The sequence below is a fragment of the Rhea pennata genome, chromosome 1 (assembly GCF_028389875.1).
Source record: "Rhea pennata isolate bPtePen1 chromosome 1, bPtePen1.pri, whole genome shotgun sequence".
Classification (NCBI taxonomy): Eukaryota; Metazoa; Chordata; class Aves; order Rheiformes; family Rheidae; genus Rhea; species Rhea pennata.
The window spans coordinates 134,147,205-134,163,468 of record NC_084663.1 but is presented as its reverse complement, the minus strand read 5'-3'; the positions used below and the strand labels follow the sequence as shown (position 1 = coordinate 134,163,468).

General features: G+C 37.3%; 1 protein-coding gene across 1 annotated transcript in view; it reads right to left on the bottom strand.

Annotated features, from left to right (window-relative positions):
* SCML2 (Scm polycomb group protein like 2) overlaps nucleotides 1-16,264 on the bottom strand; it is a 59,133-nt gene that overhangs the window by 14,757 nt on the left and 28,112 nt on the right. Inside the window, exons 7-8 of the mRNA XM_062574303.1 lie at nucleotides 7,636-7,886; nucleotides 1,790-1,925 (exon numbers count right to left, since the gene is read on the bottom strand). Of these exons, the coding sequence (XP_062430287.1) occupies nucleotides 1,790-1,925; nucleotides 7,636-7,886 (387 nt within the window). The remainder of the gene's footprint in view (nucleotides 1-1,789; nucleotides 1,926-7,635; nucleotides 7,887-16,264) is intronic.

The following is a 16,264-nucleotide window of genomic DNA, read 5'->3' as shown; positions in this document are numbered from 1 at the left end:
AAACCATTTTTTTAAGTTAGACTCTTGATGAAGAGATGTACTGTTCAAGTCAAGAAGTTGAATATACATACAAGCAGGCATACACACTTTTTGAGCATACAAAAAGTTCTCTGTATTACATTCAAGATTCTCCTACCTAGTCCCAAGCCCACATCTTTCTGTTTTCTAAAGTCCTCCTGTATCCAGCCAACATAATAAAATTGCCATATCTTTTCTTTTGACAAGGTTTTACTCACAGAGTAGTCCCAGTAAAATAAGAATTATTGTCAGGTGCTCTGAACTACAAAGGCTTGATGCTAAAAAGCAGGCCTTTCCAACTTACTGCCTTTATTTTTCTCATATTTGAGAACAAAGACAACTCTATGGCATGAACTTGCCATGGATGCTCCTTCTGAAACATCTATGTAGCATTAATGTGTGCATATATAAAGGTCAGTATCCATATCTTCAGCAGCTCAAACCACTTGAGACATATGAGACTTCTACTTTACATTCTGCTAAATAAAATAAACATAACTCTCTAGAAACAGTGTAAGCCAAATTAAGGCTCATCAAAAAAGCAATCAAATAGGACTTTTGAAAATACCCTCTATATAGACTCTATCAGCTAAATAAAACTGTCTTTCAAAAGGAACAGCAGTGCAAAATAAATAGATAAATAAATAAATAAATGAAAAAGTCCTAATGCAAGATTTTTTTTCTTGCTTCCTTTTGGCTTTGACTGTCGTAAGACCAGGCACATACTCAAGACACTTACGGCTTAATGAAAAAATACACATCAGTGGTGATTAAGCACACATTTTAAGCATTCAGTACACAAAAGACTCATATTTTCTAAACTCTAGTATTACCTGCGTTTAATTAAAACTTGGATTTTAAAGAATGAAATATTTCTAAAAGATGTTTTAATCTTGTATCTTCATACATATATGCTAACTCTCTGATGTCTGCAAATTAGAGGAAACATATTTGTAGGAATAATCCAAGTTACAAATCAGCAAAAGGATTTTTCATGGTATCTTCTGGCTGGCTGGATAACAACTGCATCCTGATAGATTTATTTTCCTAGGAAATAATACATATTTTTCCTCGTACATTACTGAAGTTGGGACTAAAAAGATGTAACAGACACTAAAAAGATGGACAGGTATTTAAACACCAAAAAAAAGTACCAGAAACAAAATGATCACGATTTCTGGACTTTCTAAAAAGTCTGGAGATCTGAGTTGAAATACATAAATTGTTTCATCATAGGGTTAAAAGTTCCTCAGTGAGTTAGTTCATTAACTAGCTTATTTTGTTTTGCTCACATTTTTTCAAATATGTTTCATTACATTTCAAAAACAAACATAGAACGAAGCGGGGATATATTTCTCCTCGTTGCCTTTACTTGGTTTAAATAATCTGAGTTCTTTCTTTTAATGTAAGGCTATAGAGAGATATTGGTATTATTATATTATAGCATGGTCTGCATGATACCAAAATATTCTGTGGGTTTTTAACTACATCTATTGCCATCTCACATATTAAAGAGTGGAACAGACATGAAAGAAGTGTTCAGAATCCTCCTTTAGATAGGAGCAAAGTGCCAGGTCTAGCAGAACTGCCAAAAGCCCTACTGTTCCAGCACTTCTTGCTATAACATAGGCATCAAAATGCCAGTTCTACAAAGTAACACTGGCACCCACAAATGTCTTTAAAAAAATAAGGTAGTGGAATAATGATTTATAGTAATATGTAATATGTTAGCAGCACATTTTCCTTTTATTTTATTTTATTTTATTTTTACCTGTGGATATAACTGCTGCAGTTGCCCCAGACAAACTAATTCCATCTTTAAGTATCTGCTTTGTGCCACTGTCCCCATCAGGAGAAGAAAGAGGAGGTGGTGATGCAGGAGTCGGTGGTTCTGGCAAAATTTTTTTCTGTTTAAACAAAAAGCTCAAAGTCAAGATATTGTTTTTTTTTTTTTTTTTTTTTTTAAGAGCTTGCAAAAACATTGCACTATCAGTTATACTACTACTGAAGATGTGTGGTTACTTACTACAAAAGCAATACACACTGCAAAGGATAAAGACTAGGAAAGGAATATCAGAAACTGTTAGTGCCCATTTACAGCTACGTAAGTAGCTGTACTACTTGGGCGATAACTGACTTAAATGGAACCCACCTCTATTTGAAAAGGAGCAGGGACAGGGTGGGGAGGGGAAAGAAGAAGGAGAAAAGCTTTATATTGTCAATTAATGACCCTTCTAAGCCCTGGAATCACAGAAGTAGTTTTTGATTACTTTCCTACCCATGCTCTTCCAATCATCTAGGCTTACCACAACTCCAATAAATTAGTTGGGCAGAGTAGCTGTTCTCATAGAAAGCCTGATTCAAATTTAGGTGTCAACTTAATAGCACTTCCAGATTTTCCCTCAGCTTGTTTAAAGTGGACTGAAATTCACAAATAATCATTTATTTTCTGTAATTGGTACTTTAAGCAAGACATCATAAATCAGTAGAGTTATAATCTTGTCACAAAGGCTGTCAAAACTTTTTCTTTCTCGTACCAAACTCATTTGCAGCCTCTCATATGACAGGCTATCAGAATTTGTAGCATAAAGAATTGTAAATTGGTCAGTGTGCTCTACCTTCCACCTGAGGTAATGAAAATTCTTTGTTGCAATTTGTTTTAGACTGAGGTTTAGAAAAGAGTCATGTACAAGTAAGGCATTTCTAACATGCTTAGGAATGATATAAAAATACACAGAAATAAAAGAAATTTACCTACCCAAAAAGTTACAGATATCAGATTACCCAAGGTCTTTACATTGCTAAAGTCGGAGAGGCCTATCTGCTCATGTGGTAAGGATTTATTTCTAACATTGACCTATAGTCAAGAGAAAATTCAGTCAAGCTGGAGTTTCAAGGAAGACAATGGTATTTGAGAAACCAATTCCTTTAATGTTTCTTGAAAACTGTACTATGAGTACATGAGTACAGCTCCCAATATCGCTTTGCTCTATAAACAACAGCTGCTGTTGCCAGACAGAGGCTGTGGAGACTTTATCCTTGGAGATACTCAAAAACTGTCTGGACACAGTCCTGGGCAACCTGCCCTAGGCAACCCTGCTTGAGCAGGGGGTTTGGACTAGATGATTTCTAAAGGCCTCTTCCAACCTCAACTGCTCTTTAGATGATAATACAGTAACAGGGAATGGGTCCACATAATTGTGAGAAGGAAAAGATCTCTTAACATGTGAAATAATACAGATCAATTTTGGGGGAAAAAAATTAAAAAGTTTCTTTGTTAAGAAAGACAACTTTTACATCAGATAAAACTACTTTTATGCCAGCTTCCATTCAATTTCAAGGAAAGAGATAAAACTGTTGGTAGCATGAGTAGCAGAGAGCGTGACTGTAGAAATGCTGGATGGTATTGTTTTTCTATTTCAACTTAGCTATGTAGAACTAAGTAGTCATTTATCTTTACAGAGAGGGGTTGAAACTTCTATTTACATCACAAATGAAGAGAATGCAAGTGTCTTCATTCACTATGGGCTCCTCTTCCATTCAGCAGTATTAATCCTTTAAAGTTTTATAAATAGTATATTTACTACCTAATATATTAAAAAAATCAGTCAGTTAGCAATCAAAGTACAGTTAGTGCTTAACCTCTACACAATGCCTATGAAGGACAAACTAACTCTTACTGAAATCCAAGATGCGTCTAGAACATTTCTGTGCCCATGGATCGAAAAGGAGCAGTTTGGCTGGAGAAACTTTCTGACAGTATGGCACTAACCAGAATCACCATAAACTAAGAGACGCACTGGCACGGTCTGGCACTGCATGGTGAATGAGCAGAGGTGGCTTTGGTCAGATACTGAACCAAGAAGCGATGTATTACTTGTCAGAAATTGCCCATGCATCTTAACTTTGGGTAACAGAAAGGTCTCTTGTCATCCTTAATGCAGAGAATAAAAATACAGTTAAGAAGCTTGAGCTTTTGATCTTAAGTCTGATATTCCAGAAGACCTCTCTGTAGAGGGGACTTACTCTTCTGGGGACCATTTGTCTTTCACTATGCTGCAAAACATGGGTGGTCAAATGGCTGGGAGAGGGGAGGGACTGAGAGGCATGGAATGGAGGCATGAAAATGAAATACAAATACTAAACTATACGACAGAGGAACTATCTATCTTCCACAACAAACACACAAATGTGATCAGACTAGCCAGTCATTTCCTACCCGCTTCTTCAGAATGAGAATAAAGCATGTGTTTTGAAAATATAGCACATTATGCTTGCTCAACTGAGATTCTCATTTTGCACCCAAAACTGCAGAGCAGCAAACTGTGATCCAAAAGCCGTGTAGTTTCATGAGACAGCCCATGTTCCCAGCGGGGAAATGCAGCACATTTGCCTGGGCACAGAGTTTTGCTAGCTGGCACTCTGCCAGCTTGGAGAGCATGTAAGCACAGTTTGCCTGCAGAAGTCCCTGCACAGAGTCTGGCATTATATGACTAGCTTCAACACAAGCCTTACATAGATACAAAATTTTGAAGTATTTGTAGGGTCAAATTTAGGGATATGACCCATACTTAAACTAAGGTTCTTATTCAAGAAAACCTGTGTTACCAGTTGGCCTGGAAGGAATTCTTTGTACATATAAAAGTGCACTTTTAAAAGTAATGAAAGAGATGTAAAGATTTCTTTTTCATTATGACAGAGTAATACCATATAGTCCAAACTGGGAAAGAATAATGGAAAATAAAACCTGACATGAATGTCACTCTTATGGAGAAGCTTAGAAAAAATGTAGATAAAGGAGAAAAATGACACAAAAGCTTAACATTCCTAACTGTATAATAAAAATTAATACCTGCATAGTGATAAACATCGTAGAGCAACTAACTTAAAAAGGCAAAGAGTTCCAGACTGCTTCTTCATGTAAAATTTAAAAAGTCAAACAAATCTACAGTGTATCAGGCATAGACCAATCTCCCTAAATACAGGGAGACCAGCACACAGTTAGATGACACTTGGAGCACAATTGCTTAGTCTGAAAAAAAAAATCTTTTTGACCTGGCTTAAAAAGAAGAAAAATCACATTCCAACCTCTACGCACGCATCATTTGAGTATACAGGCTGTATGGTACTCCATGCCAAATATACTGTGTATGTGCAAAACTCCCATAAAACAATTTCCTCCTCGCTCTTACATGCACATATGCATTATCTTTTAAATGCATCTTGTTGATAAAGATTGTAGTAAAGTAAGACATTAACAGAAATCATCATCTTATACAAACATAAACTTTGCTCAAACAATACATCAAGATGCAGTAACAAACTCACGCTGGTGAGTAAATTTATAAAGTAAACACAGGTTGTACTTGACAGTTATCATGACTATTAAATCACATGTATAGCATGTTGCCAATCTTATCAGAGCAGTAGTTAAAAACCTTCCATGGATTCTTTAAAGGAACTCATTTATAGCAATATTCGAAGTTAGATAGGCACCTCAAACTTAGGTACTACAAAACCTAACTCCTAGTTGCCTGGATCCAGAGGAGAAATCAGAAGCGTGCTTCATTGTACCAGATTCACTGCTTCAGCCTGGGCAGTGTCAGCAGTAATCCCCATTCCCAGGGATTAGCAGGACAGACTATTTTGCAGAGTATGATCAGGTGCCAAATTCAGTGCTGCAAGCACACATTTGCAGTCACAGGAGTTTAAAGCCCCAAAAAATCTCTCCCACTGTTCTTTCAAAGGACACATGTAGTTTCTCAATTTCTTTTTCACAAAAGATAGAACACAGAACTCTTAAACAAAACATATCCTGCCCTTCCTGACTACTTCCTCAAGATAAGAAAGTCCTGTGTTCAATGACCTCCTTCAAATCCTCTCACACAAACAGAGAACATCTATCTGTCAGCTGTGTCTTTGTGGGAGCACTTTCCACTTCTTGAATCTGTGTCCCTGTGCAGTTTCAAATACCAAACAAGAGAAAAAGCCAATGAGTAAGGCTAGTGAGCTACTAGCAAAAGCTAGTAGCAAGTCTACCTGCATTCAGTAGCCTACTAACTTGGGAGCCCAAGTGGAAGCAGCAGACAGCAGTAGATGAGGCATTTGGGATTCTATTTCCAGCCCCCAGAACCATTTCTTATCCTGTGGCCACCACTTCAAAGAAATGACTGCCTCCACTTTTGTGCTAGAGCCCTTTAGGCATGCTCTGTTAATGTTACTTCATTAGCATTTTAAATTGATCATCACTACCACTGAAGGGAGAAGTCCCACTCATGTTATTAGTCCATCCTCTCCGATGCATCACTACAAATATTCCCATAGCCACACAGTGAACCAAACTGGGGGGAAAGGGACCAGCAAGCAATCCCTCTCCCCCATATATGTGTTAGCACAGAGGAGGGAGCAGCACAAGGCCATGGTATAAGCTGTCTGAGGAAAACATACTGCATATTGTTATTTTAGGTGGCCTGCCCTCTTGAAGCACCGCTGGAGTTGCCATGACTGAACATGCCTTAGAAAAGTTTGTACTTCCATAGCCATTTAAAATTTGCCTAAATCTGCCCTGCTGGGATCCTACCCCACTTTGTAGTAGCACTTGTGCCTCTTAAATTTTTCTTTTTTTTTTTTTTCTTTTTTTTTTCTTTTTGGCAGGGGGGGAGGAAGGGGCAGGCAAAAAGAGGGAAGGAGTGGACCAAGAGGGGAGTAAGGGGGAGGGATGCTGGGTCTGTTTTCTACCAGTTCAGCTCTCTGCACCAGCTCACCGTGGTATTGTTTCCCTGACAGCACTGGTGACGAGGGGATCAGGGAAGAGCATGTTCAGCTGGTATCCACTGGAATTGAGGGTTAGGTTTAGCTTGGTTGGTTACAGCATGGTGTTATTAATGCCAAGGTCACGGGTTCGATCCCCATATGGGCCACTCGTTTGAGAGTTAGACTGGATGATCTCCAGAGGTCCCTTCCAATCATACTAATTCTATGATTCTATGAAATAGCAGAGGATCTGCAGCCTGAGAGAAGCATCTTGTTCTCAGGCTGTGCTTTGAAGGGAGAAAGGAACCAACTCTTTCAGATTAGAGTGCACAGGGCAGCGCTCTGGGCACCCAGGGACATTACTTCCTTCTGGAGAAGCTTCCTGTTGCACACCAGTATCTCCAGGATTAGGGAGTATCAAAGAGATTGATTTTGCAAATCTAGCTGTATGCTTAAGATGTCTAAGTTTTGCCCCAAGACCCTCACTGCTTCTAAGTAAGGAACAGAACAACATTAAGAGAACTACATATTTGGTTCAGTAACAAAATAATCCAGACTAAATAGACCTAAGGTTTCCTTATTCTTCAAATTTTACTGGAAATGGCTATTCCAAAATAGTCTTTTTTTCATCCCAACAACTTGCTTGTACATTAATCTATATTTGTAATCTTGTTCTGGAATAAGTTATCCACAGAAGTTTATACTGAAATACACATTCCAGAACAGCTAATCCAGAGCTTTTCTTGTAATAAATTTCCAAGTACAAAAAAGCCCTTAAGACTGAAGAAAAGATAGAAATAATAATAATAAAAAAAACTCTACAAAATTTTGCAATATAAAGTAAAGTAGTAGATAAAGACTAACCTTTTTTCCAGATTTTAAACTTTTTTTCCTTGTTTTAAGATTTTCAGTATGAGAGGTGCACTTTGTCTGGGGAATGTTTTTAGGAGACCTGCCCTTCTTGGGAACTGCAGACTGTCCAGGGGGTTTGCCCCGACCTGGTTTCCTGCCCCGTTGCGCCGGTACTGGAGCAGATTTCTGTGGAGACTGCATTGAACGTCGGGTCACTTTGGAAGGGGAGGATTGGATTTTTGTACTGCACTTTGTAATGGAAACTGAGGAAAAAAAAAACAAAAGGGAAGGGGGAAAAACCTCAAAATGAATGATGGAATGTAACTTTTCTAACAAAGGCTTAAAAAAGGTGTAGCACATAATTTACATTCTAAAATAAATATATTTGGATATTTTGAATTTAAGTGTCTGGCATCCAAGAAGTGAACTCTTTACATTTATTATTTTAGAGGGACTTCCTTAAGAGAAAAATATTAAAATAAAAATTAAAAAGAATTAATCTACTCACCTTATAAAAGCTTCCCATAATTTTCATTGTTACTACTACTACTAAGATATTTATAAGCTGTCATTCATCTAGGCAGCCTTCAAAATACTTTACAAATTATATAGCCCACAATAGCCATCCTACTATAAGAGTAGTTTCTACAAATACAAGATAGGTCAACTATTTTTAGGGAGGTACACAAAAATTGGGGCAATGAAGAAAATCATCCAGTAGAAGGGGAGAAACTGATGACAGGTAAGGCATACTTAAATAGTATCTGAGATGCCAGATTGAAAACTGAAGTTCACATGACTATTCCCTGATACTTTCTACCTGGAGCCATTCAGACTTAAAATTTTATTTGCAGGAAGGACTTCCAGAAATAAAATGCAAAATATCCTTTTTATTCATTCTTACACTGAAGTGGTTCCCTATTGAATCTCGCATCCCAATACAAAATTGATCCAACATGTATAGGATGTGACTACATTATAATCTGATGTGAACCTGCAAGCTGTAATCAGATTTCACTGAATAAAATTTCCTAGTTAACATTTTCACCTATCTCATTCTTCTCCAAAGTAACCATTTTATTTTAACAACTCCCTTAGTAACAGACTAATTAAAACAACAGGAGTATGTCAGACAGAAGCTACGTGTATGTTCTCCACAAAAAGATGCTCTGCACCATATTGGACTAGTTCCTGTGCCCAACAAAAAGCAATGACTAAGATCCAGAGACAAGTATATTTCTATTTCTTTGGCCTGATGTCTGACAGACAGACAGATATAGAATCTACTAAGGAAAAAGTAAGCAAAGGGTCAAAATGGAAATTTTTGTGAAAACAATCTTATTGTTGGGAGGTGTGAGAGAAAGGAGGGAGAACCTGTAACATATTGGAAATCTTTACATTAAAACTAGATGCCTAAAATGATACTGTCTGGACAACGACCTTTTGCAGTTCATTGATGCAGAGAAAAACTCAGTGACTCATCCTGAACTTAAATACTATGAACTTAACAAGACATAACTTAAAAATATTGCAAATTAAGACTCAAGTAGGCTTTGACTGTCAGTCACCAGAGCCTGATCCAAAGCACTTCTGCAGACTATAACTGGAGCATAAGGAGCTTCTAAACAGTTAATTTATTAGATTTTTTTGTGAATTTGGAATATGTCTTCTTCTAAAAGACACATTTATTTGCTGGTAAGCAAATAAAACATGAAATAAAACCCAAAGATATATTTGAAAGGAAATCTAGAGAAAAGAATGTACTTTAAAGATTGAATAACAGCTTTAATGCCTGGCTATATGCATGATATTCACCTTAACACCCCACCAGTTAGCTTTAAAATTGTTACTTCATAACTCTTAGGGAAAAAATCAGAATAAAAGTACTTGCAATATAAAATGTCCTGGTAAGATGAACTACACATTGTAAACAAGCTTCTTATAAAACACAAAATACAAGTCCTACTGACAAACATTTTTAAAGCTCTAAGACCATTTATATATATTGTAATTTGTCTGATTCAGTTACATATCTAATATCCCTAAACAGTCTTTAGAAGAAATCCCTTCATTATGGCTGGCTGCAAGCCTAATACATCAAATACAAACATTATATCCCTAAGTATCTGAGAAAGACCACCTTCTGGATGACGAAAGTGACCACTTTTATCCATGTATACCAAAACCTATTTTCACCTATGACAGCTTAAAATAAGCTGAACATAATTTTAACCAAATGCTGGCACAGCATTACTCTTCTGTCTCTGAATCTTTGAATGACAACTCAGTTAAGATGTATGTCTGGAAAGCAGAACAACATCAAATGTCTACTGTACTACAATACTAGCATTATGTCTTATATTATCCCTATACCAATGTAAAATACCGTACTTTTTATTTATTTGCACCACCCAACTACATATTTTATAAAATAATCATGAACTTGTACAGTAACATTGAGTTACAAATTCTTTGTGCCTTGGTCTATGCTGAAATCCAGCAAATACATTCTGATTCTTGCATAGTAAATACATTACTAATGTTAAATACACAGCTAATTGCAAGGTCAACAGCAAACAAGTTTTAATGGCAACAGGTTCTTGGAACATAGGTATGAGTTTCTATATACTGGGCATCCCTACTCCTTTCCAGATGGATATTTGCCAGACAAAGACTAACAATGCAAACAGTTCCTACCACTTCACGTCGCCACCTTGAAATACGAATACAAGTATTTTTATCACAGTATCTTCCTACCTGTATGCGCCAGAGGACCAAATATTAGCAGCATTAACCATTAAGGGGGAGGGGGACAGACATATCCCATTTGATATTTTTTCATCTGAGTAGGGCTGGAACTGCTTTTTTGAGTAAGCAGGACTACAACAAAGCCCATGCTGCCTGGGCAGCCTCCCCAAGACAGGAGCAAATGAGGAGCCGGCTATTTGCATTTGTTGATTTAAGAGAGGAGCAGGGGGAAGCAGGAGGGAGCGGGAGACTGCTAAAGTAATTCCCATATTGTCTGCAGGCTGTATTGACAGTGATCATCAGTCACCTGCTCATACTTCCTTCACCCCGGCCTTCAGAGGGAGACCAAAGGTTATGCTGGGTCACAGAATCTGGAGGGAAATGAAAAGACATGCAAAAGCTAGCTGCCAACCCACTGCATCTGTAGACAAAGTTATCCCCACTAGACCACATGTTCCAAAAACTAAGACATTTTAATAGTCTCATGAGAACTTGTTAAAATATATCGATGAAAAGAATAGAGAGAAAATATGCCAAGCTCTGCTTGCAATTACTGCAGTATTTAGTTGGGATATTTACAACAGAAAAAGCACATTTGCCTTTTCAGGATACTGCTTTGCATCACAATGGTCTTCTCATTTGCACAAACGAAATAAAGCATTTGTTTCATGCTGCTCTTCTAAAAAATATATATACCACTCAAGTTTCAGGAGACTGATGCATTGCACAGCATTCCTACCCATGTCTTTTATTCATATCCAAAAAACGTAAAAGCCTCCACAATAACTGAAGACCAGAGATCATGCTACATAAACACACTTTACCATATAAAAGTTAGCAAATGAACAGTTTTCAAAGCTTACAGAGTTCTAGTTACACTGTCACGTTAGTGAAAGGTATAGGAGACTAACTTCATGAAATACACAGGTATCTTTCAGAATTCTAGCTACTGCTCACCCAAAACATTCTCATTTTTTTCCAAAATCTCTCCTGTGAGAATCCAGCACTTGCAATCTTTGTATTCAACGTACATAGCAGAAAACAAAAATCCAAATATCTTGGGACCCATAGCCCAAAAATGCATTACCATAATTCAGCCCTTATTTGCACAAGTGGGCCCACTTGTCAACTGAGCTTATTTGCAAGCAAAGGATATGAAATATTAGACTTTAGATGAGAACCAAATTCTGCTTGCAGAAACAGAAAACTGACCAGATACATTCACAACTACAAAATTTGACCCCATAATGTTATCCTCAAGATTTCTTGGTAGACTAGGTCAGATATCTAAGACAAGTATGAAATCTGAAGCCACTGAAAATCTCCAGCACTTAGGAAGGGGATGGAACAAATGACAGCTCGGAAGCCTGAACTCTCATGCAATTGTAATTATTAAAATTCTCTTAAACAATCCATAGCAATGCTTTCACTTTACCTTTTTATCCAGAATGAGGAACAAAAGCTTCAGACTTGTAATACTTACATTTTAGAAACCTATCATTTGGTAAAAGTCAGAATGGCAACTGCAAGAAAAGACTTCAAAAAAGCCAAACTGAAATGATATGAAGCAAAGGGGCCCACATCTCTACACATTCTGTGAACACAACATTGCTACCTGAGGTTAAGGTTACAGTTAGGACAATAAAAACAATAATTCAGTGTTTAAACCAGTACTGCTTTCAAAACAGAAATGATTCTGTTGGCACTGCAGTATTGTTCCTATGCCCCCACTGAGAGTGAAGTCACATGCTCTTCTTGACCCAGCCCTTCTCTCATCTACAGATTAAAAAAAAAGTGGAGGCAAAGAGATTTAACAGCTTACCCTAAATCCAGAATTCCACAGCAGAACTAATGGCAACATACTTCCTGAATTCTAGCCTTGGATTTTAGCTATAAAGTTAACCTTCTTGAATATAGTAAGTTACTATCATGATAGTTTTGACAAGCTGGGAGAGGAGGTTGAAAAGATTAGCAATTTTTCAAAAAAAAGCTTACTGCCAAGGATTATTAAAGAAAGTATGTCTTTGGGTCTCAATCAAACAAGGAATTTAGGAATAGAGCCATACAAAAGCACAAGAAGCATCTGTAATACATTCTAGGTCTTTCAATCTATGTTTGGATTACTTCTGGTTAAAAGATCTGTGAGGTATTAGGACGACACTATAATATAAAAATCAATTATAATTCATCCTTTTGCTATCTAAAAAGCAACACTGCACTTGAAAACTTCGACATTTACCTTAGCAAGGTATGGACGGCATGGCTTACAATTTCCTTCTGTCTAGATTTCAGTCCCTGCTCGCAGCATAAAATAGTCTCTTGGTATCTTTTGCAAAAAATTCTAGCTTTCATTTTAAAGTCCCGAAGGCGAAAAGGAGGGCTAAGTAAACAAAACAAGGAACTGGAGGAAAGCATTTCTTTCCCAGAGACGTGCCCAAACTCCATCATAGCACTTGCTACCTTACAGCATGCTCAATCATAGCATTGATCTCCCGTATTTTCAAGAAACGGTCAAACTAGCACCTACAGAAAAGAGCTATGATCTTTTTGAGTGCCTGTGCTAGTTAAGCTCCATCAAAACCCACTATTAATTAAACTAACATACAACACTTCCAAAAACAAGCAAACAAGCAAACAAAAAAAAAAAAAATACAAACAGGCCAGCTAGGTGAAGGGATTCAAACAAAACAAAATTCCTAGCAAAGTTCCTACAGTTCATCTCCAGAAAAAAAGCTGTGAAAGTCATCTTCCAGGTCTCACTCTTCAACAAAGCATCATCGTTGTAACCATGCTAGCAAGAAACTGAACTATATTTTGTTGATAGTCTCTAAGCTCAGAAGGAGGAAGAGGAAAAAAGCACCCAATGAACTTTCCTCAGTAGCACAAATCTGAGTTACCTAAAGACTGTTTGGGTGTGCTGGTGATGAATCTGTCCTTAAGCATGGCAAAGCTTAACTCTACAGCCTTGGGTAAGGATTTTAGAATCCTGTTTTTTCCCTGCCAGATTATTCATCTAATTCTTGCTCCCTCAGATTCATCATGTAATACGCCTATTTTTTCACATTATATGAATGTTCAAAGTGTGCCTAGAAGTCCCTCCTTTTGAAAGCTATTCAAAACAGCGCACATGTAACAATCTAATCTACCACAATGGAAAATGTACTAAGTGAATCTCTCATCACAAACAAATCTGGTAGTTCTCTCTCAGCAGCCTTTGTACGTCGTGTCATTTCCTTCACTGAGCATCACAACAGAAACTGTCCAGAAGATTGCACTGAATAGAGAACACTGATTTTTTTTTCCAAGTGAAACCTGAAATGATTATCCAGAACAAAAACAAGGCCTGCAGAAAACTCTGGGAACAGATGCCACACTCATTTCCCCCAACAGCATCACCAAGATGAAGAGTAGGTCCAAAATGAGTCAGTAAAATGCAACAAGCTTCAGGAAAAAAAAATGCTCACAGTTAGTACAAAGCCACAGTTTGTTTTGTCGCAGGATTTCAATGGCAGCATTGGTATTCCTGACATTGCTTATATGTACTAACACCCACTTGCACACAATCCATTCAGTCCCCTCCACTAGCTGGAACTAGTGTTGACAGAACAGAACCAGTGATGACACCAGCATCCATAGGACCTGAAGAGCAGCAAATGAAAAAGTTTTCTATGTAACAGCCAAAAACACACGCACTTGGAACACTTGCATTTTAAAAGAAAATCACAACGACTTTGTAATAAATATAGTAAGGTGGTCAGGAGACCAGACACTGAGGTTGCTGCTTTGGGAAAAGGCAAAATCATACCTTTTCCTAAGTGATTATTGCCCTGTGGCAGCACTATCCGGACCTTGCTGCAAGATGCCAAGAAACATTAAGAGCAAATAAAAAAAGCTTAACATGTGAGAGAATGTGGCAAATCAGATTTTAGCCTGAAGCACTGAAGAGTTTTTCATGTACAATTCTGAAGACAGCATAAATCTGCTTACTGTATGTGCCTGATTTAACTACTGTGACCTATTCATGAAAGGAAGTTGGATGTGCTGAGAGGAAAATGAAACTTCCAACAGTAGGAAATTGTATCATTTCAACATTTGTTTCTTTCTTTAATGAAATTTAAGTATTACTGTGTTTATCTGACTCATTTTTGTTATTTTAAAAGTAAACAATGCAGACGATTTTCACAGATCTGTAGTAGCTCTTTCTCAAGTGGTTTCAACACTCCTTTGTTTTATCTGCAAACACTGTAGAGTAGTATTGAAGTTTATAATGATGTTGCAAATTTGGATAGTACTCAGCTGAAAATATAGCACAGTTATTTTGACATCATTCCATTATCACTTACAGAAGTATGCTTCTGGTAGCTAGCTTGGAAAAATCTGCACAAATTATTGAGATCACAGCAGAAAATGAAATAAAACTAAAAAACGGACAAACAAGACACTTCTTAATCTCTGCTTGTGCCCGTACTATTCTCATTGCTGCAGATAGCTTTTGAAGGAGACCTTTCACATCACAGGCTGATTAGCGCAATGAAAGAAGATTGCTCTCACTGACAATAAATGCACTGAATTGGGAGAAAAGCAGTGAGGTGACACACGGTATGGTGAGGTAAAAGGCAGAAAGGAAGAGGGAGGGGGCAGAAGATAAAAGCTACAATGTTTCACTGTTTTTATTTAGGTTAATTCATCATCTTCCTTTGGTCATCAAAATTCTCTTCTGGGCAACTCGGAGAGCAATTCCTTCTGCACGACCTCCTGTGCCCATGATCACACCTTGACCTATCCAAGATCCAATTTTAGAAGGACACAGGGATCAGGGATATATAGAAACTGATCCCTCTCCAGCCCCTGTTCACATCTAAATGATAAACACTACTTTATAATTAAAGTAATCTTTGCAGTTGAACCTGCTTATCATTTCCCAGGTTGTTCCCAACTGTTCTTTTCTTCACTCCTTTACGAACAGGTTTGGCTTATATTATAAAAATAAAGAGGTGAACTGCCTAAATAACTGCCATTTACATGTAATGACTAAATATTAAAATGAGTTTATACAGAAATAGTCAACAGAAACTGTTCAGACAATCTCCAGTTAACTGCTTTCTAGTTCAGTCATAACCTTCAGATACAGTTAGTTACAGAGCAATATAAGAATGTTCTTAGTCATAGGTAACAGATTTCTACTATCCAAGTGAGTAAAATAAAAATCATCAACTACAGCAGTTAAGCAGAAAAGCACAATATGTTTGATCCAGCAAAAAGAGTTAATAGAAAAATGTCCAAGAGATAGGAAAACTAATAAAGTCTTTTTAAAGCATACCGAAAGCAGAAATTATACAGAGCCAACAGACGATCAGATTTCAGAATGAGCACACATAGAAGATGATGCTAAAGCAACAAAATTACATGCTTTTTGCATTCATATTCACTCCAAAGGAGCTTGCCTAAGTTCCCATACCAGAACCTCTCTTCACAGTGATCTGAGACAAGTTCTCTGACATGAAGTGCCAGTAGAAGAGGTTAGGGAAGGGAGACAAAACAAATAGTAAAGAGCTGGCAGGACAGACAATACTTAAGAATTTTAAGGAAACCCAAGGATAAAATGACCAACCTACTGACTGTGCTGTGCAAATTCTTCCTTAAAATTGCCTCAGATCCAAAGACTAGAAGGCGGTTAATGTGATGCCAGCATTTGCAAAAGGCTCCAGAAAGTTATGGACAGAATACCTGATGTCTGTACTGGCTAAATTGCTGGAAGCTACTGTACATAACAGAAGTAATGAAAGATAAATACAATATATTAGGGAAGAACCAAACATGCTTTCTGTAAAGAAATGACAAAACCTCACAAATCTATTGCAATTTTTTTAAGGAGTTGGTGGAAAGTCAATTG